Source organism: Falco cherrug, chromosome 20, assembly GCF_023634085.1.
Source record: "Falco cherrug isolate bFalChe1 chromosome 20, bFalChe1.pri, whole genome shotgun sequence".
In the NCBI taxonomy this organism is placed as follows: domain Eukaryota; kingdom Metazoa; phylum Chordata; class Aves; order Falconiformes; family Falconidae; genus Falco; species Falco cherrug.
The window spans coordinates 805,324-831,245 of NC_073716.1; the positions used below are offsets into that span (position 1 = coordinate 805,324).

At 53.5% G+C, this 25,922-nt stretch overlaps 2 protein-coding genes across 10 annotated transcripts in view; one reads left to right on the forward strand and one right to left on the reverse strand.

Annotated features, from left to right (window-relative positions):
- The window catches only part of MAPT (microtubule associated protein tau), a 52,934-nt gene extending 49,678 nt beyond the window's left edge, over positions 1-3,256 (forward strand). For all 3 annotated transcript variants that reach the window (XM_055697838.1, XM_055697834.1, XM_055697836.1), the window contains one exon: positions 177-3,256. In XM_055697838.1, the coding sequence (XP_055553813.1) occupies positions 177-392 (216 nt within the window). In that variant the 3' untranslated portion in view covers positions 393-3,256. The remainder of the gene's footprint in view (positions 1-176) is intronic.
- A 431-nt stretch (positions 3,257-3,687) lies between these two features.
- KANSL1 (KAT8 regulatory NSL complex subunit 1) overlaps positions 3,688-25,922 on the reverse strand; it is a 100,866-nt gene continuing 78,631 nt past the window's right edge. For 3 of the 7 annotated variants that reach the window (XM_005439473.4, XM_055697830.1, XM_055697827.1), the window contains 11 exons: positions 24,035-24,150; positions 22,361-22,556; positions 19,215-19,380; positions 14,844-15,029; positions 14,275-14,436; positions 13,796-13,947; positions 11,341-11,459; positions 10,068-10,125; positions 9,333-9,445; positions 6,727-6,973; positions 4,225-6,256 (listed from right to left, as the gene is read on the reverse strand). In XM_005439473.4, coding sequence (XP_005439530.1) covers positions 6,005-6,256; positions 6,727-6,973; positions 9,333-9,445; positions 10,068-10,125; positions 11,341-11,459; positions 13,796-13,947; positions 14,275-14,436; positions 14,844-15,029; positions 19,215-19,380; positions 22,361-22,556; positions 24,035-24,150 — 1,767 coding nt within the window. In that variant the 3' untranslated portion in view covers positions 4,225-6,004. Of the gene's footprint in view, positions 3,929-4,224; positions 6,257-6,726; positions 6,974-9,332; positions 9,446-10,067; positions 10,126-11,340; positions 11,460-13,795; positions 13,948-14,274; positions 14,437-14,843; positions 15,030-19,214; positions 19,381-22,360; positions 22,557-24,034; positions 24,151-25,922 lie in introns of those variants that run through there. The other 4 variants (XM_055697832.1, XM_055697831.1, XM_055697828.1 and 1 more) reach the window with 3 other exon arrangements.

Sequence of the window (25,922 nt, forward strand, 5' to 3'; positions counted from 1 at the left end):
CTTCTGGAAGGGATGTGCCTGAGGACTGGGGGCACTGGGGGCATCAGGCCAGCAAACGGTGCTTTCCTCCCAGCTGTACAGCGGCGGTGACTGAGTGGACAGTTTGGAGGTAAAAACAGCCTCTCCGGATGGCGTCCCGCATCCTCCCCGCTCACCGCCCTCTCCTCTCGTTGCAGATTGAGACTCATAAGCTGACTTTCCGCGAGAACGCCAAAGCCAAGACCGACCATGGCGCTGAAATTGTCTACAAGTCCCCCACCATCTCCGGAGATGCCTCCCCGCGCCGCCTTAGCAACGTGTCCTCCACCGGCAGCATCAATATGGTGGACTCCCCCCAGCTCGCCACGCTAGCTGACGAAGTGTCTGCTTCGCTGGCCAAGCAGGGCTTGTGATCGGGGCATGACGGGCGAAGATGAGAGAAGACAAGGGAAAAAAAAAGAAAAGAAACAAAAATAATAATCTGGCCTTCTTCCTCTGTTCCTTTTACAGCTGCTTCCCCATCCCCTAACTGGTTAATGATTTAACCTGCTTTTACTGTTCATTCAGCTCTAGCTCCAGGACTTCAAAATCAGTGACACTACGAGGTACAAAACCTCCTCTCCCCCTGCTCCTCGGAGCGCACAGCCCACGCCTGTCCCCCACTCCCTCCCTGTCCCCCTGCGAGGTCCCTCACTGTCCCAGCCCTGCCTGGGGCCACCCGCCCTGGCGTTCACTGCCCTGGGGAAGCGGGGAGGGGGATAGAGGGGGCAGCCGCAGCACGAGGCTGACCCGAGCACCCCACACCGCAGCACAGGGCATGTGTGCAGGATGTGACCTTCCCAGCTCGTTACCCTGATGATGCTGGGCTGGCAGTCTGGCCTGCGGGCAGCACAGGTCCCAGGGGCTGCAGGGAGGTGCCCTCCCTTTCTGCATTAAATTTGCCTGCTGATTTGGAAGAAACCTTTTGTTTTTACCTCCGAAAGCCGAGATGTGTATGAAGATAACTGCCAGGCATCCCCTAAACCCGGTCTCTCAGCTCCGGCAGCTGGAGTACTGGCGACGCCGGGGTATCCCATTGCGGAAGGGGCCCGGGACGGCCGTTCCCCTCTCCGTGGCTGTGCTGGAACCGCTGAGTGGATGAGTAGAGGCTTTTCCCCATTCCTTTGGCAGCCCCTCGTGTCGTAGAGTAGATTTGTCTGTATATGCTTGGACCGTGCCAGGGTGATTGTTTTCATAAACGAGCATGTGTTTAAAAAAATGCTGTAAGTAGTTTTGAGCTGCCCCGTGCCGGCTCCGCCGCAGCCCAGCGCGGGGGGCCTGGGGGGCTTCGCCCAGCTCCGGGTCGTGCCGATGGGGCAGCCCGGCACCGCATGTCTGCCGGGCGCAGGGGTGGGCGCAGAGCCCCTGCCCAGCGCAGGGGAGGGCTGGGGGCTGCGGCAGGGCTTCCCGGCTCCGCGGCACCCCTGGGGCACGCACCTCCCAGGGCGTCGCACGAGGGGCACCCGCAGCTCCAGGGCTGGGATGGCCCCTGGATTTGGGTGCAGCTTGTGACATTTTTGGGTTGTTGTTTTTTTTTTTTTTTTCCCCTGCAAGGTCAGCTAAGAGATCGCGGAAGTGGCGGCTCCATGGCTCTGCTGTTCCGGTGCCTTTGGCAGCGGTAGGAGACAACCAGGAGGACGCGAGGGGAAGGCGCGAGGGAGGTTTTAGCTGGTGACGGCGGCGGCAGCTCCCCGGCCCGGTCCCGAGCTCCGGAGGCAGCTCCCCGGCGCTGAGCCCCGGTCGCCCTCCGGGGCGGGTTGGCGTTACCCCTCGCCCTGTCCTCCAAGCCAGCCCCGAGCCGAGTTGATTCTTTTGCTGCTTTTTATCCCTATGGCAGCCTCGGGCGTGAGGGGGGGCCGGGGCTGTGCTGCACCCTTGGCCACCCCCGCGTGCCCTTTCCTTCTGCAACCAAAGAGGCCGAGATGCCCTTGGTGCAGCTCAGCGTGATCTCCCCCCCGAGGCACCAGCCCAGCCGTGGGGGTACGGCTGGCGGCGAGGGGTGCCCAGCAGGGCCGCAGACCATGCACCCCACGGGCTGTGGGGCACGGAGAGCTGCGCTTTCCCAGCAAGGGGCTGAAATCCTGGCCTGACTGGGCCGGCGGGGGGGGTCTCAGTGTGGCAGGGGCACTGGTCATCCCGGGGATGGCGGCTGGCTGCCACCGAGGCTGTCCTCCCTGGACAGGACCCGCTCCCAGCCTCGGTGGGAGCTGATGAAGCTGCCACGCTGCTGCAGGATCCGCCGGGTTTTTCTGTACGGTGCTGGGCACGGGTGACATGTCCCATGCCGAGGAGGATGGTTAAGTCTGGGGGGTGGCGGTTTGGGGGAGGGGGGGTCCCACCTTCTCTCTGCAGCCCCAGGAGCTGCTTTACTGCTGGGGAGAGGCTGCTCCAGCACGAGTGTGAACAGGCCAAGCAAAAGCCCACGTCCAGCTTGTCACTCGCTCCATTTCAGTTGCCTCGATGATTGTAAGACCCTGTACTCCAGTCTGTGACTATCTTTGTATTGGTGTAGGACGCGGGAGCCGCTGTGGTATTTTTGTCCTCTAAAACTAGCAAGTGGGCGAAGGGCCGAGCACCAGTCACCCCTTTTAACCCTTTTCGGCTGCAGGATGCGTGTAGCTGAGCTTGCCCGTCTGGCTGTGGCCTGAGCCACCCCCGGCCCCGCCGCGTCGCTCCCGAGGGCCACCAGCGCCTCGGGCGAGCTCCAGTGCACAGCCCCTTCCCGCTGCCACTGTCCTTGGCTGAGCCCACATCCCCGGCCCCCTCTGCCGCCCTCCCCGGGGGGCTGCCGGGGTCCCAGGACAGCCCTTTCCCTCCGCCGCGTCCCCACCGTCCCCTTCCAGCAGCCCGAGCCACGTCCCCAGCCCTGACCCTGCGTTCAGACCCAGGCCTGAGGGTTTCCATGAGCAGCTGGACAGACTGACCCATGGCTTTTCCTTTACTCCACACACATCTTGGTCTGAAAAGGGTTAAAACCGGCACTGATTCCAAAAAACCATGTTTCTGCACTCAAAAAAAAAAATAATGCTTGTTAAATGAACTTCCAGTTCAGACTGCCGGTGGTGCTGGCAGCCCCGTGCTCCCCGCGGTGCGCTGGGAGGGGAGGGAAGGTTTGATCTCAGTGTATCATTCTAGCTTAGCTGCTGTCTGTGATGTCCATAGTGTATCGTGCGTTTTAACAACTGGTTTACACTGTTGCCGTAAAAGTGAATTTGGAAATAAAGTCATTACTATGATACACGCTGCCTCTTGGGCTGGGAGTTGGTTGCACTGGGGGGCCAGTGTCTCCCCCGCAGCACTCGCTGGGATCGCCAGCAACCGCGGAGGGGTGAGGTGGGCGCCCGTAACGTCCTTCTCTGTTCTGTCCCCACGTCCCGCCCGGCCCCGGGTGCAGCTTCAGCAGCTCCTTCCCCGCAGCGACGGGGGGTGCAGGGGGCGAGGCCCTGCCCGCCAGCAGCCCCAGGTTCTGGTTTTGGCTCATTGTGTGACCACGGCCAGGACCTTTCCTCAGCCTTGTGCCCCCAGCGTGGGGGGGCCTGGGGCTGCTCGGACCCCCAGCGGCACCCACTCCCCTCCCTGGCCCAGCAGCAGCCACAAAGCACCGAGCGCCCTTAGTGCAGAGACGCTTCCAGCACAGCGCAGCTGCTCGTGCGGCTGCCATTTGCTTTTCAGATTGGATTTTACCTCCCCTGTTAATTACCTGTAATGAACCCGGCGATGCCCAAGTTGCTGCCTCCTACTTTGATCATCTGGCTAATAATGACCCAGCACCTTCCTGCTCCCAGCCGCTCAGTAACGAGGCACAAAGTGTAATTCCTTATCTCGGGAACAAGCAGCACCCAGGGGAGTCGCCTCCCACCGTCCAGGGCATTTGCGCTGGGGTGCGACTCGGCAGCCACCGACCGTAACACTGAAAACGTAAAATAAAAACATAACATAAAAAAAATGTGACGCGAGGCAGAGTTCCTGCGAGCTCTCCCAGGGAAGCGCCACCAACCCTGGTCTTGCTCCATCGCACCTCCCTGCGCCGGGGATCCCGCGGAACAATCCCACTTCCCACTGGCTGACAACGACCGGGAAATAACGTTATAAAGGGGAGAAAAGGCCACGGAAACACGGGCGGGAGGGAAGCGGCTGATCCGCCCACGGCCGGGCCCCTTCCACTTCCCAACCCAGCGTTTCACAAACACACGTTGCATAGAATAATTCAGTTTTAATTTTTTTTTAATCTTTTCTTCTTTTTTTTTTTTTTTATAAGCACATTTGTGCTTTGCAACAGAATCAAGACATTAACAAAGATCAGCTTCTCGGAAGAAAAGCATTTCTATATAACAAGGACATTACACAGCTCAAAGCAGGAAAAGAAAATATTTACAAAATACAAGGTGGTTTTTTTTTGTGGTTTTTTATAATGCTAAAAGGGTTATTCAGAATTTTCAACCTTATAAATAGAAAAGCACTTATGCAGAGGGATATGGTAGCATTGTTGTTTTTTTTTTTAAAAAGAAACGATGACAAATCCTTTAAACTAGAACAGAACCAAAACCACTAGATAATGTTGAAAATTGTGAAAACCCCAACCATTAAGCAGTTTAGCTACTATTTCTTTACGATTACAAAATGGAAAAAAAAAATGTCCTTTGTATTTTTTTTTCCTTTTTTTGGTGATGTGATTATACATAAGACAGGCACAATGCTAGCAACAGGACAGGGACCAATAGCCACACCGTCGGGATCAGAAAGCGTTACAGATGGGAACGGTGTGCGGGATCCGGGAGTCACTGCGGGTGCGGAAGGGCCGGGGAGGGGAGGAACAACGGCAAACTCGGTTCCAAAATAAAATACCTGTCTGGAGGCGGCAGGTCAGACCGACGACTGGGAAATGAAACAGAATCGACACCTGTTCTCGGACAGCGTGTGGAAGTGGAGCGAAGCAGTGGTGACAGATCCCGATGCCCCCCAGTCCCGCAGCCCCCCGCCCTCCTTCCCTCTCTTTCCCCTTTCCCGATTCCCAACCCCGGCAGCGCCCTGCTGGCGCAGCCCCAGCCCGGGACGCTCCCTCCGCCGCCCTCACCCCAACTCTCCAGCCCTGCGTGGGGTGCGAGGGCAGAGCTCGAGCGCGTCTCCCAGCTGCACCACGCTGCTGGCCTCGGCCACCAGCCGCGTCCCTGAGGGGCGTCCCAGGGACTCTCCCCTCGCTGCCTTCGACCCAGGAGGAACACTCCAGGTGGGAACTAGGCTGCTTCCGAAATCCCACTCCTCCCACGGGAGCTGTGCGTGAAGCGGCTAAAGGGCTCCAGTCCTTCCTTTGCCCTGCGATGGACAGGGCGGCCGGACCTGCTGCCCCCAGCCTGGGGGAGAAGGAAGGAGGCGGCCCCAGGGGCCAAGGGGAGATGGGGAAAGGGCAGAGTCACCCCTCGGGATACCTGGAACTACAACCTGGGGGAGGAAAATGCCAAGGGCGGGAGTGCAGGGCGGACACTCTGCACGTGAGGACACAGACAGCTAGTGAAGGTTGCAATCCCAAGACATCACTTTTCACCACTAATTTCACTCCACTAAAACCTTTCAGGGAGGGAGGGGGGAGCGGGTTAAAGAGAAAAAGACACCCTTTTGCTTGAGAAAAACTATCCCCGAAGTCTGCTAGTCAGCTAAATCCTGTGCTCTAGTTTTATACACCTAAGAGGGGAAGGGAGGAACGAGGGAGGGGGGGTCTGGTGGGCTGCTCCCCTCCCGAAGCTTCACTCCACTGGGAGGAATCTGGGGGCTCTCATTTGTGTGACAAGGAAACATGGAGAAGGAAAAAAAAAAAAAAAAGAAAAAGAAAAACAAAAGAAAACAAAAAACAGTTTCTAAACTCCTTAAATTCACTAAAAACTGTGAAAATTCCCGGCAGGATGTTTGAATATCAAACGCAGATTTTGGAAGCTTTAATGCCAAGAGTTAGTTCTGTGTGTTGGTTTTGCTCATGTCTTCCCGTATGTCTCTATCTGTGCGCTGGCCGCTGAACTGCTGCGGAGGAAGAGGAGGAGGAGGAGGGTGTCGCCAGCGGGGGGCGGCTCTTGAGGCTGGCCAGGTTGGGCAAAGCAGAAGTGCCATCGGTCTCCCGGGAGGATTTACTGCCCGACGTGCGCCGGGTGCAGCGCGACAACCGGTCTTGGGGGTCGGATTGGTCCTCGCACTCTGTCCTGGGATCGTACGAGAGTGGGAAGGTGCGTCGCTCCCAGGGCTGCACAGCCTAAAGGGAAGAGACACCGGGCTATGGAAAATCCTCCGGAAAAGCTCTTCTGCTCCCCCTCCGTGCGTGGCTGCAGCTGCCTGCAGCGCTGGGAGCTGGCAGCTCCCTGGTGCCGTGACGGCCGCAGGCTCGGCCCAGCCTCGGTACCAGCGCAAGGGAAGCTTCAGCGCACGTGGTGAGGACACACCAGCCTCCGAACTGAACCAACCGCTGGAAAAGCATCCTGCTGCCCTGCCGAACGGCACCACGCTCTACATCCCGTCTGGCCGAGTGTTCGGATGGAATTTCCCACATGCAGGTTTCCAAGCTGTCTCCCCACAGAGAGGGGGATAAACCAGCCAAGTTCGAGCACTGGGTTTACCCCTACGCATCTTCAGCAGCGGCTGCAGCTCCAGGCAGCGCTCGGACCTTCCCACCAGCCTCCAGGGACAAAACTAGAGCAAACGGCCACGGCCGGAGCCAGCACCCACCTGCTCATCCAGGCCGGCCTCGGGCGTGGAGCAACGGGTGTCCTCGCTGGACAGAAGCCGCATGGAGTCACGGGAGAGGGGGGTGAGGGGGGCACAAAGCAGTTCGGGGCTGATGGGGCTGCGCGGTGAGTGGGTGTGGGGCAGCTCCGAGTGGGAGTGGCAGTTGCCCACGTCAGGGGATGCCGGCTGGGGCGTCGAGGGGTTCCCCAGCTGGGGGGTTGTCCGTCCGTCTGTCGATCTGTAAGACCTGAGACAGGAACACACCTGAGAGCCCGGTTTCAGTCCCAGCTGCGCTCCCACCCATACAGGGGCCCAGGCTGCTCGCTGCCACCTGATGCCGCCCTTCGATCCCTTCCACTGCCCCCTCCTTGGGGGGGCACGACAGGGAACGCTGCGGGGATTCGGCACACACAAGCAGGGAATGCTGCAGCCCCGGGGTTAAAACTCATCCAGGCTCATCTTTGTCCCATCTCCGCCGTCTCAGTGCAGCTTTGTGACACTGATGCAGCCCTCCTAAGGCGACGTCCCACACTGAGTGCTGCATAAATACCATGATGAGAAGCCCACTCTATGAAATCAGACACTTCAAAGTGGGCTTTTCCAAGTGTTTCCACCATCCCCACGCCATGTGACACCAGGCAGTTCAAGAACCAAGCGCAGTCTATCAGTAATGCTGAAAATGCAGCAAGTTCACTGGTTGCGCGTAGGAGGAGCAATGTAAAACCCCTAGACTTCAAAAGATTTAAACCAGGAATTAAGAAAGTTCGAGCACCTACACAGATTCCCAGATAAAACACCCACAGGCTGCAAACAGAGAAACCTAACCGGAGTCCCCACATCTGTGTGCAACCCTCCAAGATGAACTGCAACAGCAAGCGGCAATCAAGCACTGCCAAGGACCAGATTCCAAAATCTACCTTGGCCAAAATGTTCATCAGAACATACAAAGCCAGCCCCAATTAGACTAATAAAGCAGCTACACCTGCAGCAAGCTAGACAGAGTCAACGTGCTGAATCAAGATGCAATTTAAAAGCTGCCTACAGGAAAAAACCAAATTGATCTGTTAGGTACACGAGGCAGGAAGACTACAAGAGGCTCAGCAGATCTGCTGGAGCAGGTCACAAAGAAAATGACATTTAAGGGAAACACTAAGTGAGTTTATCCCGGCGTTTCCTGGTATCACCTGGCCCAGGTACTCCCCAGGCAGAGCAAGGTACTGGGCTGGATCACAGCAACGAGCTACCAGGCCGTGAGGGGCCCCAGCAATTTCTGAACAAAAACTACAGCTGCTGCAGGGGACAATCCCAGGGTGGGAGCTGAGGGACTGAGCAAGGGTCCTGCTGAGGAGCTCGGGACGTGGCGAACGCCAAGCTGAGCTCGGCCAAGTCGCTCTCGGCACAAAAGCAACAAAACACATTTCCGGGCTGCACTCAGGGATGCGGCCAACAGAGCAGGGACACTTGTATCCCCATCTCTCCATGCTGTGAACTGCACTGGGAATACTGGTCCCAATGCTGGGGGAATCTGCATCACTGGAAGCGTTCGGGCCACGGCCAGACAAAGCCATGGCCAACCTGGTCTCCTGCCGGCAGCAGTCCTGCAGGAGGCTGACCAGAGACCTCTGGAAGTCCTTTCCCACCAGCATTCCTAAACCTGTGAGATGAAGTTTGAATTCACCTCACTGACCAAGCCAGGGCCTCAACACAGCACTGTCCACCAACGTCACTACAAGAGGATTTTCAGAGAAACAAAGTTATGGCGAAGTGCTATGAGATGTGAGAAACCGGCCAAAGAAGTCTGCAAAGAAACACCAAGACGTCCCACACTCCACCAGCACCGGGAAATGCAGCTGCAGACGAAACAAGGCAGCAGCGGCTCAAACGGAGTCTGACAAACGCTGCCTTTGCATTTGCAGAAGTTCTTGCAGAAGCCCTGCACGGCTGCACACAACCCACCGGGCTGAACTGAAACCACAACCAGACCGAGACGACCGGGTGCACGTCTGCAGGCAGCTGTAGCTCAGCGAGCGTTTCTGCCCCAGTGCAGTGGTTCAAACCCAAACACACCATCGGAAATCAGATGGAGAAGAGTGAATCTCTTTTGTGCAGTGTTATGACGAGATCAACAGCTGAAAACTGTGTGCAGCTTTAGGCACCACCTCACAAAAAGACACTGCAGCAAAGGAATCAAGTGTCAAGTGATGAGAGGAACGTAAGGACACGTATATAAATGGAGCAGCGAAACGGCACTGCCGAAGCAACGAAGCAGAGATGTGACAGACTGCACAGCGGTGAGAACAACCACCACTCCTGGTTCCTACACGAAGGACACCCGTCCCAGCCCTTTTGTGCTTCTCTAGACTCTCGAGTTGGTGCACCAGGCTCCACACTTCTAGAGCAGTGGAAGTGCTTGAGAAAGCAGAATCCAAACAGGTGGTCCAAGAGCCAACTGCAACAGCTGGTGCGTAACCTCACCCCACCTAAGCAGGACTACCCCCCCTCCTGTGCGTGGTGATCAAACCTCCCAACACCAGCACAAGCTTTTAACCATTTTTATCAATCAGCCGATCTACTAAATGCTCCACAGCTGCTCCCGAGAGGTGTACCTGCTGCCCCGTCGCTGCGGGGGCATGCTCGTGCTCCAAAGCCACCGGGCCCGCTCCATCTCCTCACACTTGCTGTGCCGAGCAGCGAAGGCCGAATCAGACAAGTCCTCGATCTGGAGAGGGAAGGGTACAGGGCTTGGTCAGAGCTTTCTTACATTAAACACGCATCTATGCGCAGTTTTTCCAGCATTGGCTACAGCGTGCATTTAAATAACTGTTTACGTCTGGAGGGACACAGATGCTATCGGTGAGTGCAAGAGCGCCCTGTCGAACGGAGTCTGCATTGCTTCGGAAGAGATTAAGAAGTAAAAACCAAAGGAAAGCCCCTTATCCCAGAATGAAAGCACACACACACAGACATTTAAGGAAACAGCATCACTATCAGTTTAGCTAAAATAACAACTGCAGTGGTGTGGCTGGTCATGATTTCTTGATTAGACCATTCCATAAGGAGACTGTTGCCCAGAGAGGTCTCCGGGCAGCACTGAAACCTCAGATTCAGCTGTACCCAGCCAGTTAATCCTCCTCCTGCCTTATGGAGCCTTTCCTCCAAAGGAACCAACACCAGGCTGGTTTCTGCAAGGCCAATTGTGCTGTTTTGTTGCAAAAAAGGGAGAGACACTGCAGCTCCCTGCCGAGGTCCCTGTGTCCACTCCCTTCTGGCATCCTCTGTGGACACTGTCCAGCCACTACCAACCCCATCCCACATAAACTCAGAAGTAAAATTCTCCTTACCTCCTCGTTGTCTTCATCAGGGTTCGCTTTCAGAGCACCGATATCCACTTCACGCCAGCTGCAACACACAACATCAGAGGGCAGTCAGCCACAGGCACAGCCGAGCACGGCGGTGCATGCCCCGCACACACTAACACTGTCTCTTGGGAAAGCAGAAACACAAGCCTGCCACCATGAGCAACGTACTCGGGCTCAGTTTTTGGCCAGGCGGCCACACGTGGCTACCAAAATCCCTCCTGTGGTATCAGACAAGGTTTTCTCTCCTTTTCCCTGTTAGCCTGCTCCATTCTGAGCACATCTTTTTGCAGCGGGCTTGCACCCACTGAGTGCCACACTGGGGGCAGGCAGGAGATGTCCCTGCATGATGGAAAGGCCGGGATGGAGAGCAAGGCCACCAGTGCCCTCCCGTGCAGCTCTGCCTTTCTGCCTCCCTGCCCAGCTCCTGGTGCTGGTCTGGAGCGTGGCTGCAGCCAGCCAAGGCAGAGGGAGCAGAGCAGGTGCTGCAGTGTTTCCTCCTCCCCTGGCTCAGCAACAGGGTCCCTCCCTGCCCCACTCTGAAACGGGCTTGGGAAGGGCATGTCGGACCAGAAGGAAGGAGGAGGTAAGTTGGGAAAGAGACCTGCAAAACTGGGAGGGAGAAAGACTGGAAACCAGGCGGTCTGGATGGAGAGGCTGCGCCAGTGCTGCAGCATGTCAGCAGCCCCAGCGAGCGGTCAGGTGCAAAAACTGGGAACCGATCCCATCCACGGTGTTCGCCCGAGAGCATCCAAACAAGGGCCGACAGCTCACCTCCCCGCCTCAGCTCGGGCAGGGAGAACCTCTGACTCCTCCCGCTGCCTGGGAGCACGGCAGTGCTTCTCCAGGCTGGTGCCAGCCAAGGCAGCGGCCCCCTCCTGACTGCAACGTTCACCCAGCCCAGGCACCCACCGCCCAGCCCGGCCACGTGCAGAGCTGGGAAACCACCGCGAGCCCTGGCTCAGCGGGCTCTGCAGCAGGACAGAGGGTGACCACCGTGGCTTTAGACTGCACAGAGAGACCCGAGCGGAGCAGCTGGCTTTCATGCACAAGGGACACTCACACATTCCCTAATTTAGCAAGTCTCCGTCCATGGTATGATGAGACGTTTTCCAAACCTCCTCTTACTTCCAAGGGAGAAGAAAGCCCCTTCCCCCCCCCCCCCCCCCGGCCAGGCAAGAGCTGAACCTCTGACGATCGCTGCACGGGAAAACCTGGCACGGAACAGCCCCGCGGGAGCTGGGCAGAGGGCACCTACCTGGGTGTGAGGATCTCTTTGTACTGCAGTTTCTCCACACGAGTCGTTGCAGCAACAGACATTGGGATGACAATGTTGTTAATATCGAAGGAACTTTCACCTCTCCTCCTCCGTGGCTGCTGGAACATGAAGAAAAGCACCACGTGAGAAAGGGCTGTAGGCTTTGTCACGTTCGGTCACTGACGGAAAAAAGATGCGGCCTCATACGAAATGTCCCGGTATGGCCTACGCGGATTCCAGAACCAACAGTAATTTGCATCAGAATGGAGTTCACCTACTGCTTGCTGGAAGTCCTCCTCCCAACCAAACTCCTTAGGCTTGGAAGGTACAAACAAGGGCAAGGGCTGCAGCAGCCTGAAACACAAGGAGCAAGGGCCGCAGAGCTCCAGCCACCGCCTCCACACCAGCACCAGCCGCTGCACAGCCAGGCGGATCAGGGGATTGATCTGGCTGGTAAACTGACCCAGCAAGAAGAAAAGTCTCCCATATATTCCCATTCCCTACTGCCAATATAGAAAAGGTGGGGAGACCATCAGAAAAGAGGGAAGAACCATCCTGTTTGGAAACAGCCCCCGGTTTGTGTCCCCACAGGGGTCTGGACCCACCACAGGTGACACTGTGACACAGCAGGAACGTGAAGCAGCCAGACAGGAGTTCATCTTGGGTTTTGACAGCTGCACCAAGAGCCCAGCAGCTTCCATCTGTATCGTGCTTTTGACTAGAATAGATTTTCTAAGACAGAAATAAGCTCCACACTTATCTATTTAAACCTGGTTGAATGCTGGGTGCTCTCCTACCATCTGTCTATCCAAAAACCTCCCCCAAACCTGTGACAGCAGTGACATGAATCCCCATGGATCAGCTCGATATGCAAATGGCCTGTCTTCCTAATGGAGTCACCGGCAGTGTGCCACGTTCTCCGTCTCCTTTGATCCCTGCGGCTTTTAGTGTAAAAACATGTGGGAACCCAACTGCCAGACCCCCGCCACAGCCAGACCCCCAGACTCGTGTGAAGTTGGAGGAGGACGGGGCGGGTGGGCAGCTACAGCCACAGCAGCAAGAAAATCCCAACATGTCACTGGCACCAGTGAGGCTTGAACTACTGGGCGGGGAGCAGATGCAAGCCTGGGCCAGACTATGATGCTCAAAGCCAGGACCTGGAGCCTTCAGCCCAGAGACCAGACCCTGGCACCCACGACGCTCTTGCAGGACTCGGCTGCTGATGGAGGCACTCTGCCTCGCTTCTGGGCTCGTGAAAAGGCAGCAAGACCAAGGTGTGTGTGTGACGCACAAGGAAATACCATCTTGACCCACCAAAGCTGCTGAGAAGAGCTGTCCTCTTCTCCAAAGCACCCAGCACATTCAACCCAGACTGCCACTGCTCGCTGGGTTCTTCAGGCACCCAAAGGGTGCATCGCTGATGTCACAGCTGACGGCAACAGTGAGCTCTGCAGGGACAGAACCCAGGTGGAACCTGGCAGCCTCAGAGCAACAAGCTTGTAGCAGGGACAAGGTTGAGCTGGAAGTGGTGCCCTCAGCTGTGCTAAGGACAGATACAATTTAACCACCCTGGTTTCACTACTGGGGTTCGAGGAGACCTGCTCTGCTATCCCTGGGTCACATCCAGCTTAGGCTGTGGCACAAGCTACCACCGGGAGCGGCCAGACAGAGGCCAAGTTCTTCACTGGGATGCTGAAAAGTTCAGCAGAACTCAGCTCTTTAACCAAGAGCTTCTGTTGAGGTGGGTGAGGTGCTGGGTGACGTCTGGCAGAAGAGCGGAGCGGTGCCATCGGTCTGTCCCAGGGCACAGTGGAGGGAGTTACGGTCCTGCTCAGGGGCAGCTTTCAGACACAGCTGCACGAAGGTCCCAGCGCTGTCATCCTGAGCATACTGGGAGGCTGAGTGTGTCTCACAAGACGGTATGAGTTAAGCCAGGGCTGACGCTTGCGTGCAGGTGAAGGTTAAAGATCTCGACCGCCACTGCTGTACCACCGCCCCTGACTCAGCCCCGACCCCCTTTACAGCCCAGCGCCACCGGGGCCGTGAAGGGAAACTGCCTGAGTGCAGGCACCGCAGCCGCATGCTGCTTGTGCTCAGCACTTCTGCTCTTCCTGGCATCCCCAGGCTGCTTCTAGAAACCGAACCCCGGGTGTGGAGCAAAGCCAGGGGACCACTGAGAACAGGAACATTTACCAGCAGATACCGAGCTGACAGTGAACCTGTAATTGCAGCTGACCGGCTCTCTGCGCAGCCAGCATCAATCCAGGAACCGCAGCAGACCCAAGGTCAGAGGAAAGAGGGCCAGCAACCCTACCAACAGCTGAACCAACGGGTCCAGCAAGGGAAGAGGAATACTAAGCACTCTCAACCCTAAGAAGCCTGAACCGCTCAAAAGCTGAGACCCTGCGATGGAGCTCAGCTCAGGAACCTCTCCCGAAAGGCACCAGGTACTTACGGCTGCGCTGGACGTGCCCTGTGAGCTCGTGCTGGCGGGAGCGGAGCCTTCGGAGGAGGTGGACAGTTGCCGCGCTATAGGGCTGTGAGGTGTGGGGGTCACAGCTGCTGACAAGTAGCTCGGGCCACCAACGTCCGTGTGGTGCTTCAACACTACACAGGAAAGGTGGAAGAAAATGAAGAATAACATTAGCAAAAAAACCCAGAGGGGCGGGTGGTAGCCGATAGAGAAGGACCATGTGCACCAGAAACGGCCCGTGCTGAGGAGCACTTTGCATGAAAGAGAAGCACCTTCTGATGGCGGCTGCCAGCCTGAGAGGCCCTGGGGAGAGAAGCAATTAGAGCAGACGAGGCATTGCTGCAGTGGCGACAAGGCCCAGAAGCAGTGCGTTCCCCCTTCTCCGAGGCTGAAGGGGGAGAGAGGCTGGGTGTGCAGCAAAGCCCAAGCTCCCCCCGAGACACCTGGCCGTGGGAGCCTACCTTCACTCCTCTCAGACGAGCAGTCTCGCAATCGCTTTTTGTCACAGGCAGGAGGCTGGACAAGTGAGCGCTCTGGCGCTCTCTCGGCCTTGGACACGGCCGTAAAATCGTCTAAAGGTGGCCTGTGTGCCTTGTCTGGTTGGATTTTTTGATGTGAGCGCTCTGAGGAGGGGAACAGAGAAAGAGCTATGAAACGCCTGTTTTCACCTCTCTTTCTGTTGGCGCAGGAGCCTCGGGCAGAGCTGACCAGCTCCGTAAGTCCAGGCAGGTCGGGCTCCCCCCATCAGGGCGCTGCAGGCACGCTCAGAGCGCAACGAGCTGTAGCACTGCCCGTGCCAGCGTGAGCACTGCCTCGGGCTGACCAAGGAGAGGACCCTACGAACCCAGACCAGCCTGGACTTCGCAACCTGCACACACCTTCAGCCCTGGCCTACGACACCACAGCCTCAGCCCTGAGAGCTCAGTTTGAAGGGTTTCCTCCTCCTCCTCTCACCACCCCGACTGCACAGCTGTCGGGTACAAAACTGGGCACCGATCCTGCACGCAGCAGAGGCGGGGAGGACACTTACTGGCTGCGGTGAAGAAGGAATTCACCAGCTTGTGGCGGTCCTTGCGAGCAGGGTCAGACAGGCTGCTGGTAGGCATGGGAGCTCTGTGCTTGAGCGAGAGCTTTTTGGGAGCTTTAATTTTCTCGTAGGGTTTGTTCTGCCACTGAGATTTCAACATGCTCTGGAAGTGCAGGCTCGTCGGCACATCTGCAGAGGGGATACAAACCACAGCATTCAAATTACCTAAATTACGCACCAGAAAGCTGCGGTACCATAATCCTCTCCCAGTCCCACAGTGATAACAGCCCTTGACAAACATACAGGCATCGTAAAACCCAGGCACGCCTACGCCTTCCTCACGTTCAGGGAGGACCTGCAATGTTCGGACCCAGCATTTCTTATCTGAAGCTCTTTGAGAGAAGGACATTCCTACAGGATTCCTACGGCCCAAGTACATCCCAGCAGGAGGATGAAGCCTTTGTCAGAAAACCCACGCGTCTTTACCACCGAAGGTATCTCATGTACTGCTGTGCTCAATTCTGCTATCTCAGATCTGACTTCCAAGAATCTGAAATATCTCAGCACATCAAATCTACAGAGGTGCCAGGTGGAAGACAGAAATTCAGCTTAAATCCTCAATTCCAGGTCAAGCCAAAAGCCAGCCAAATACTGTATGACGTTAATCTGCCTGATGCAGCACCTCGATCATCTAAGGCGAGCTGGGTAAGCGAGCACGCTCCGGCGGCTCAGGGAGCACTGGGAGATCTGCAGGCAGCGGCCGGCCACGCAACCAGCTGTGAGCAGGCAAACCCACCGGTAATTATCTGGGTAACTGATGCATTTTGAGCCTGAAGTTTCTGTGCATCCCACAGATCAGGGTAATCCAGAGTACTTGTCCCTGTTTAGTCCTGTGGTCTCGCAGCGAGCGCAAGTACGCTGTGCTGCTGTGGAACTCGGCAGACGCTACTTTTGCTCATATTCCTCAAGCTTTGTTTCTCCCAAATCCCATACAGACGTGCACTCCTGACCTTAGCTGAAAGACAGAACACTAATGAGATTATTCGGTGTATTTCTTGTGCAGATAGGCTAAGGCAGACTATAAAAAACATAAACTGGAGTAGTACGCTACTCCAGCCTCAGGAGTCCCACAAATAAGACTTCCTTTCATACTCACAGCTTCAAACTTCAGATCTGATCACCAAACACGCCTGCCTAAGTCTCCTCCAAGACCCAGCTCTCTTTTATATGCCTGAGGGCCAAAATCCTAGTGTGGAAAAGCATTAAAACCTTTAGGGTTAACTACTGAGATGTTAATTTATGTTCTCCAGCTACACCTGTACGTGCACGATACCCCACTGCAGACCCGCAGAGCATCGCTGGCAGGACACACAGCCCCACACCAACTCACGCTGCCACAACTAGGAGTTAAAAGCACCCAGGCAAGCACCAGTAGCACAAACATCCCCCTCCCACACACCTCTCAGGCTCACATGACATTTTCTCAGGGACTCTGAAGCAACCCTCAGCAGAGATGAGCCTTCCCAGGCCGGGTGCAAGGGATGAAGCTCCTCACCCCGCGCCTGCAGCGGGGACCTGGAGGCAACTCCGAGCTGCCATGGGATTTACAAACTGCACCTAGATGATCTCGGAGGGCAAATGGCAGAGATTCAAGCCCTGTTGGTAATCTCAACAGCTGAACCTGTCCCCCATATTTCCCCACCAATTCCAGGGCCTGGAAAGCCCCAGCAGACCCAGGCAGGGAGAGAGGATGGAGAGAGCTGGCAGAGCACGGGCTGGAGCCGGCTCTTACGCACAGGGGGAACTTGACTTTCAGAAAAAAGCCAGGACAGCTGCATGCCAGGTTTCTTCATGGCTAAAGCTCTGTCCATTTGCTAAGGAAGAGCTACCACAGTGCGATGGCAGCTCTTTGGCCACCACTACTGGATTGTGGAGCCCCGTCCCAAAGAGCAGAGGGGCCAAGCCATTCCTTCAAGGATGCTGCCAGCGAGGCTGCAGCCCCACTGTGCTGACGCGGTCCGACTTCGGGAAAACAGCCTCGCCTCTTTGCTAATCTTTTGCTTTCTCCTCAGAATCCACTCCATCCCAGCATCCCACACATCTGCGAAAGGAGGAGACAGGTCGAACGGAAGGGAAAAACTCAAGACAAAACGCTGTCAGCAGAAAATTAGTTGCTTGGTGGTTTGCCGCTGTCAGCACTGGTTGCGCCAGAGTCTGTGCAGCAAGTGACACCGTCTCTAGTCTCTACACCTCCTCCTCCTCCTCTTCCTCCCCCTCCTCCCCCTGCTCCTCGGGCGAGCAGTGCAGGCCTCCCGGGGGCCAGCAGATGGCAACCACACTGAGCCCGAGCGCCCTGGCTCCATCCTCCCCACCAAGGTTATTACATCATCCGAAAATTCCCGGCGAGAAATCAGATGAACCAGAAAAAAAGCCCTGAAAGGAAGGGGACAAAGCGCTTACGAAGCACAAGTGCAATGGGTTAAAAGCCGCAGCGCCTGCGCCCCGCTTGCCAGAAGAATAAATGATCTTTTTCCTCCTGCGGAGCCTGGCAATTTTGCCCTTGGCAAACTGCACCGGAGATTCCCGGCTGCTGGCACCGGAGGAGCCCCGGAGAGTCAGGCTCCAAGTAGAAGTCAGCACATGCTCCCAGCTCCAAGGCCAGGCTCCATCTAACAACCTCACGGGCTCCTCTAAGCTGAGCCTTTGCCCGTCGACCCAGCCGGTTCGCTTTCAAGGTGAGCCCCCAAAATAATCACGGAGGGGCAGCAACAGCCTGGATGAATACAGGCAAGGAGCCCCCTCGATGCAGACTAACAGCGCCGGGCAGAGCCATTTCCCTACCTGAACAGGCCACCTGGCTTCATCTTTGGATAGAAAAGTACCCCAATCCCCAAAAAGCAACCCCGGCAAAACAACGTTAAGCATCAGTGAATAATCGAAGTTAATCTGAGGGAGGGCGGCAGGAATTGGTATTTCTCTACAGGTGTTTTAGGCTTTAAAAACTTTGTTTCAAATCTGTATGGTGTAATCTCATGCAGCCAGAACGGGTCTTTTACCACGTGAGCTGGCTACAGCTGACCCTCGGAAAATGGGAAGTGAGCACGGGATGAGATAATTTGCCTGGTGGCCATGCTGCAATAGAACACAACAGGTTTTCCTACCACTTCTAGGACATCAGATTTAACACTACAGAGAGGGGATTACAAGTGCTGTGAAACCAGGAAATAAATTTCTGCTTCAGGAGTTCAGCGAGTAAAGTTCCTCCAGCATTCCTTAACAGATTGGGTCTTTGGGGGGCAGGGATTTAGTTTATAAAAATAGCACCAATTTACTATTTTAGTCTGTTTTAAATATAGCACTAGTGAAAGATGCCAGATTAATTGTTCCCAGACACTCCATTCATTTCCTACTGTCACACAAAGTTCTTGTAAAGCTGGAATTTAAACCCAAACACTCATTAGCCTAGCGTCTTAACCTGGACCAAGCACTTTACACCCCCACAAGAAGCAGGGACCCACACCTTCCTCCCAGCATTACCAGTGGCGTTTTACACCTCAAACAGCCATGCACTCCTACCAAGGAAAGGAACTGCCATCACCTCTTTACTGCCCACCTCTCCTGACACCAGTTCCTATAATTTGTGGTCCTATATTTCGTGATCAGAGGAAAAAAGATGCGAGTGGGACACCAATCATGCAAGCCAATTATTTTTTAGTCAGAGAACAGGCTTGTATTTAATTTGGCAGCTCAGGAAGCTAAAGACTCTGGAAATTCCTTCTTTTCCCTTGGGAAAGGTCCCTACACATGAAATCTGTGAATACCCCACAGTCAGGGCTGGTTAGTTATTCCTCTTAATAATGATTAACCTTGATACTGTAACACAGGGAAACGAGTGTCTTGATGGCAACATCCCTTCTTACTGCACCCTCTGAACCACAGAGATCATTTCCAATTCCTTACAAGGTCAAAAAAATTTCCTGTGACTTAAATCAATCTGCAAATAATTTCATAGAGATGAATAAACTCCGTGGAAACACGTATTTCTCAAGTGGCTTGCAGCAACACAGACACCCGCCTAAGAGCCAGGTTGCAGCTCGGACTCCCCGGCATCCCCACCCCGCGCGAGGCTCCAGCTCAGTTCCCGTAACACGCTCGCAGCGGAGCAGACTTGGGCTGGAATGCTCTCCCAGACCCTCCTGCTCCAGAAAATGCTCTGCTCCTGAAAAACCTTGCAGGTGGACAAGCTTGGTGGTACCCAAGCAGATGTGCCCTCCCTCTGGAAGCCCAGGATGGACGAGTGGGCTCCAGAGCACCCCCAGCACCCCTTGTGACCCATCTCAGGACCCCTGACAGCTTTGTGGGTGCTGCGCTTACCATCTGGGAATGAGAGGACAGGATGAATACATGAGTCCAGCTGGGAGAGGCGCTCCAGCAAAGGGGCATCATACTGGATTTCCAGAGTCGTTAAGCTTCGGGTGCCACACAAAGCACACAAAGGGTTCACATCACAACTACATCGCACCAGGCTATTACGATGGACCTGGAAAGGGGACAGAGAACAGTGTCAACAACATCAGATGTCAACGTGTCCAAGGGTTCCCTTCACACGTTCCCCCTTGACAGCTCATGAAAACATCCTGAAGGCTGTTGGTTTTTTGTGGTGGTGTTTTTTGGTTTTGTTTTTTTTAAATACTTTGTATAAAACCTGTTCATTTAGTCTGGACGTATAAAAGGATGCTTTCATTTTGCACAAACGGAACTGAAAACTACTACTCAGCAGCACAGACAGTTTAAACATCTACTAAATTTGACTGAAAGTGTTTAATTTTATATAGCTTGAAACCTCATTTATAAAATCCATGAGGCAGCACAATCCAGTTGTCGGGGGGGGGGGGGGGGGGGGAGTGGAAAAAGCCTTTTTGAGTTTAGAGGGGTCAGAGACCCATCACTATGTGCCAAGAGCTGACACTTACAGGAACATCTTCACTGAGTGAAAAAGGGTGGTTTTCAACCTTATTTCCTAAACCAGGGCAGACTTTTAATTCATATTATAGACTTCTATTACATCGACTTAATTTACATGAAACCACTGCAAGGCAGATGCACAACCAGATATAAAACCCATACAGAGACAGCAACCTACGATTCCCCATCAAAATGGAAGGATCCATCAAACTGGATCCTGCAGAAGCCTGTTCTGAGTCTAGTATCATTCAAATAATTTCCGTTAATGACCTGAATGATCAAAGAGATAATACACTCAAGCCTTAACACTAGAACTGGGAAGGGCTGCAAGCACCTTGAAGGGAAAAGCTGGAAACCCATTCATGGTTACAAATTAAGAGAAACGATCTAAAATACATCAAATATAATTCACCAAGGGCAAATGCAACAAGCAGACACTTCAGCGCCTAGTGAAGAGGAGGAAGAGGTAACCGAGCAGCAGTTCTGCCCAGAGGATCTGGTGGCTGTTATGGATCAGAAAAGGAGCATGAATCAGCAGTGTCGTACCATCGCTGAGAATTAACACCCACAGGGGTTTGTACCAGGATGGCTGTGCAGGACGCAGGAGGTAATGCTGCCCCTCTGCTCGGCACTGCGGTGCCTGGAGGGCTGCACCCACCTTTGGGCATGGATTTCAAGAACTGTGTGTGCAAAAGCAGAAGGACCCACGCTGTGTGTAGTGCAGAGGTGACCCCATTAGGAATTACCACATCAACTATCACACTACAGGGAGAGCTTCTGAAGCCATGAGGGGAGCTGACCAGTTTCCACCAGGACTTGGACTACCGGTCATGACTTTAAAGGGCAGCCAAGGCAGCTTGTATTAGAAAATTAGAAAATTTGGTTTGTTTGGTTTTGCTGTCTGAAAAACAAGACAAGCTAAGCACTCAAATAGCTTGCCTAAGGAGGTTTAGACAAATCGTCTGGCACGGTGTGAGGATAAAGCAGCCTGCTGTGGGGCATGGGGATGCTGTGGGTGACTGCAGGAGATCCCCTCCCGTCCTGTTTCACCAGACCAGTCCTGTTTTCCAGCCCAATGCAGGCTACAGATGCACTCAACCTTTAAGCTGCTTTTTTTTTCCTACAGGACATCTCCTAACTTAAAAATCACAGGTGATGTTGTATTCAGATTTTGTAAAGCACTAGGCACAGTTATGGATGACCTTTATGGAAATGGTGAATTCTCCCGGTTGTAACTTCTGGTTGCAGCAATCGACAACCACTCTGTGCCAGGCAGGAGAGTGCGGTCAAGTAGACACGGTATTTCTGGACCGTGACCTAGCCATCACTTAGTTTTCTCTTGAGTAACTGGAGGAGTCCACAGAAATCCCTCTGCTATCCGGCACATCTTCCATCCTTTGGAACTGCTCCTCTGAACCATCTCCGATTACCAAATGCCTTTGATGACTACAGCCAAAATCTAACGCTGAATTAACAGCCACTTTTTCAAACACCAAGTGCACGAGTCAGCATCACCTACGAGATAGTTCATAAACTTCCAAATCACTGAAGATCTTGCAAGTGGTCACTGCAGAGCTCTACCAGAAATACCCCAGATAAAAGTGCAAATGAGTAATCATTTAAAGCTAACTCAGTTGAGGGAGAATCTTATTTTGCTCAGAAAAAGGTTTCTTTTTGAGCTTCTCTTTAAAACTCCAGCACCCGCAGAGTGAAAACCCCTGAACCCTTGTGGTAAATTTTTATTTGAAACACTCTGACTCAAAGGTAAGTGGATTTTTGCCATCTGTGTTTCTGCAGTCGTAAGAGCTGCATGCACAAAAAAAGTCCTTATTCCCTAAATTTCTAACTATCTATCCTCCAACTGCCAGTTTATGGCATTCCTAAGAGAAATTAAGAAGAATGAAGCACGGCCTTTCCTCAGGCAGGCAATCAACTGTATTTTCACTGAATTGAATTTTGCATAAGGGAGAGGAGTGGAAAATAAAATAAATAAGAAAACAAAACCAGGAACAGTCATGGCATTCAGCAACTTCCAAACTCGAGCAGCGGAAGCGAACACCATCACCTTGGCAGCCCTTTTGCAAGACACCCCACACACGGCTGGTCAGACAGCTGCCGTTTTGCTTTGAGCAAGTAGCAGCAAGTTCCTGGGGCTGTTAATTCCTGCGCTCAGAGTTAAGGTTTCTGGTACTTCCCAGAGCAGCTTTTGGCTGCTCAGCCTGTGCCGCACTGAGCTACCCGGCCTGAAGTTCACCTCGGGCTGCATGGCTGTAGAAAAGAAAATCCACCATCAGAGTTCAGCATCTCCCCTCCCCAGTGACAGCTGCTAATGAGTCTTCCAACAAATTCAAAGCTTTTCCTCCTTTGTTTCTCCTTCACTTCTCCAACAGCCTTTGAAGCTTCACTGTCCTCCTCTTCCCATTATTTTTTCCTTCTTGATAACCACAAACATTCCCAAAACAGGGAGACCTCCTCAGGTGAAGAGCAGCAGCACACCAGACCATCACATCAGGCCCTCACCAGGCTCTCGGTGTGAAAAACCAAACAGCACTAACCTTTTTGGAAAGGGGCATAACGCTGCTGGGTCGAACGAGCCGTCGCTTCTTACAGCTCAGCACTGGGCGAGTGCGAGCGGCTACACACGTTCCATCCGAAGATGAAGAAACCATGTTCAGTCGTTGCTTTTTATGCAAGAGCTCCTCAGCTTCCTGGCCATCTCCCTGAGCATGTTCTGCCAGGCCAGGCTGAAGACTGCCCAAGGAGAGAAGAGCAGAGGCACTGTTATTCATTCAACCACCCCACATTACCCAGCTGTACCAGGCCAGGTTCACGGTTCACACCTTAGCAGATGCTCTAAGCTGAGTTTAAAGCACGGCACTTTCACCAGGCAATAGCTTTTGTTAAGCCAACTCTAATTTTTGCTTTTACTTTGGTCACATTCCACACTCTCCCACCACTGAGCCTTTGACAAAAACCTCTGGAGGTTCTGAACAAAGCCCAGCATTTTAAGCCAGACACAGAACAAGACCAAAAGCCACTCTTCGACCTGAACAACTTTACGCCCAGAATTCAGCTTCCCCCAGAATATCAGTTCAGGGCATCTTAAGACAGCAGGCTCTCAGGAGACTAAATGTCAGAGAGCACAAGAAAGAGAACATTTAATTTTCTAGAAAAAATATTTAACCTCCATGTAAACTTGATTCTGATTAATATTTGAGAACTACAGCTCTAACAACTCTCAGCAGTGACACCAGGAAGGTGCAGTGTTAACATTAACCTTTCTGATTTAGGTACAAAGGACTTCCCTGTCCACACGCAGTAACCCTGCCCATCAATACACCACACCACCTACCAAATACCAGCACAGCGCCTCATCTACGGAACCTTTTCATGTATATTTTACAAGTGTTTCATTTCTAAAAATGCAAAACATTAAAGCCCTGTGGTCTAAGGCTCTGGAGTTCAAAGGCTACAGGCATATAAAGGGCTCTGTTACAGCCTGCAGTCTTTCAGCTTTGCAATGAGCGAGTTGATCAGTGCTTTCTAAGCTTGCTCACACTGCCCTGGTGCAGCGTCCCTCCCTCCTCAAGGTACTAAGCAAGTGCAACGGTGCTGGTAGTGCTTCTCTAGCCACTATCAGAACTTCAAAGCCTCACGTGTTCAAAGGTTTTCAAGTGGTTCAACCCTGAAATCATCCTGTGTAGCACAGGGGAATTTCTTTCGCTTGTTTTCATTTACTCACTTAAAGACTTTCTCAACAGAAACAGCCAGAGAAACAAAGAATTTAGAAAGTCTCACTCCCCAAAATGGGGTTTAGGTTCCTCAGTGTCTCCAAAAAAGCAGGCCAAGCCGTTACAGATACTTCTGCAAAATAATTGCAATCGGGCTACTAGGACCTTTGAATCATACAATTTGCAAGTGCATTAAAAATACCCATGAAGAAACAGTTTTGAACATGCTCATTGCAAGGCTGCCTGCAGGGCCTGTTCATGTAAACACAGCTCAGTTTAATACCATTTTCAGAAAAACAATGCAGCAGAAAACCTCAAGCAAGCCATCTCCTCCAAAATGTTTCCAAATATGATCTACTACCATACTTTTTTCTAAAAAGACCATTTATACTGTTACAACTCAGTTACTACCACCCACCATATTACAGGCTGGTTTGCAATGGGACTTTGTCAAGATGACAAGTGTCAAACTCTCCCCATAACATGCAAGCAGCTTACGTGTTAATAACTCCATTGACGGGTCTTGGTGCTCCACAGGGCTTGGCAGGATGGGATTCAGGAGTATTTGCGGCAGAAATACCCAAGTTCTCCAGTGGCTGGGATCCAGAAACACTCTAAGGAAGGATGAGAAAGATCATAAATTAATAAAAAAAGCTTCTTCAACAGCCACAGCTTTCTTATTCCCAACTTCTAGTTGAGGATTCTGCACTGCAGCCAGCGGTTTCCAGACAGGACTTCAAAACAAGGGTTCAGAAGTTACTGTGTGAACAGGAGACCAGAGACGCAAGGGCTTCTCAGGGAGCAGCTCGGGCAAGAGGATGGATACACGACAGCGCTTTCACTGCGAGAACCAAAGGACTCCAATCCCCCTCAGGCAACCGCTAAGGAGCATGAAAGGCTGAGGTCTTTAAGGAGATTTTAGTGTTTTGCCTCAATAGTGCAAACAAGTTCATAACCACCTGTAAACCTCACAGGCAGCTTCTGAAGTTTGATGTTGTGCTCTAAGCCACGCGGCCGCAAGCTCTTGGCTAAGCACTTCGGGGGAAAATGGGAGGAGGGGGAGAGGAGAACAGACTTGCACAACTGAATTTGCATCTTAACTAAATGCCTGTGCAAACATGGTCCAAAAAGCACTTTAAGAAGTATTTTTAAACAGTATGCACACAAGCTGTGCTTTACGGATGTAAGCGGGGCAATTCTATGAAGCTAAAACTGTCTGATAAACGCAAAGCTGAACACACTTTTTGGCAGAGGGAAGCAGTGAGGACACAGAGCTCCCTCCTGCCGCAGGTCTGAAACACAAACCCCCCCGCCTCCCCAAGAGCGGCAGCTACTGCACAGCTGCAGCACGGGACGCTGCACATCTCCCACTGCAAGGGGGCTCAGCGGGGGGGTGTCACCGCAGCCTCCAAGGACACACCGGGGCTCTGCACCTCCTGCCAGTGACATTCCTGCTCCCCACCCCAGCACCCAGGTGCTGGTGCGGTCCCAGGGGGTTCACACCCCTGGCACCCATCGCCTCCAGTCTCATCCTCACACCCCCCCTTTTTTTTTTTTTTTCAGACACACTCCTCCTCCTCCCCAGGGTTAAACTTCATTTCTTCCTTCGTGCAGTACTTCCTACGCTCACTGCCAATGTCTCTCGAGCTGGGTTTCCCCCTTCGCACACGCAAGAGCAGTGGTGCAGTTCAAGTGCTAGTAAAAAATATAAAATAAAAGGTCTGACTGATCGACGTAGATGACCGGCCAGCCAGACCCCTGCTCATCTCAAAAGCATCGCTATTGCATTGATTAACATCTTCCCTGCAATCACTCCCCCATCTCAACGAACAACTAAAACCAGGCTACGGGGTGCAGGACTAACAGTTTCCAGAACAGTAGAGACCTGACTCACCCAGGAAAGAGCAATTTCTAACAACACAACTTCTGCCTGTTGCCTGTTTGAGGAACTTCGCTGGGTTTTCTACACTTCTGCTAAAAAAACCGTTTCTTCCAGGGGGGAGCAAAGCCAGGATCAGGCTCACAGGCTGGGCTCCAACACTCGGCGCGGGCATGCAGACGGAGGGGCACGATCAGGTGGTGCCCGCAGTGTCAGGCAAGCACAACGCGGCAGCCCGGCAGCCTGGCGAGGTGAGGTCAGTGCAGGAGCCGAACGTTTCCCTCCGGCTTCCAGCGGCTTGGCAAGGCTGAGCCTTCACATGACACCTCTGCCGGAGGCACCCAAGGTTCAGGAGGGCGGGTACACATGACTCATAAGCTCTTTTGAAATAGGGTATTTATTTTCTTCTCCAGAAAGGGTCTTAAGGGAGGAACTTCTTCTCCAAGAGAGGTCTCTGGCTCGGTGGTTCGAGATAGGAAGAGGGCGACCCCTCTTTGCTTCCTGCGG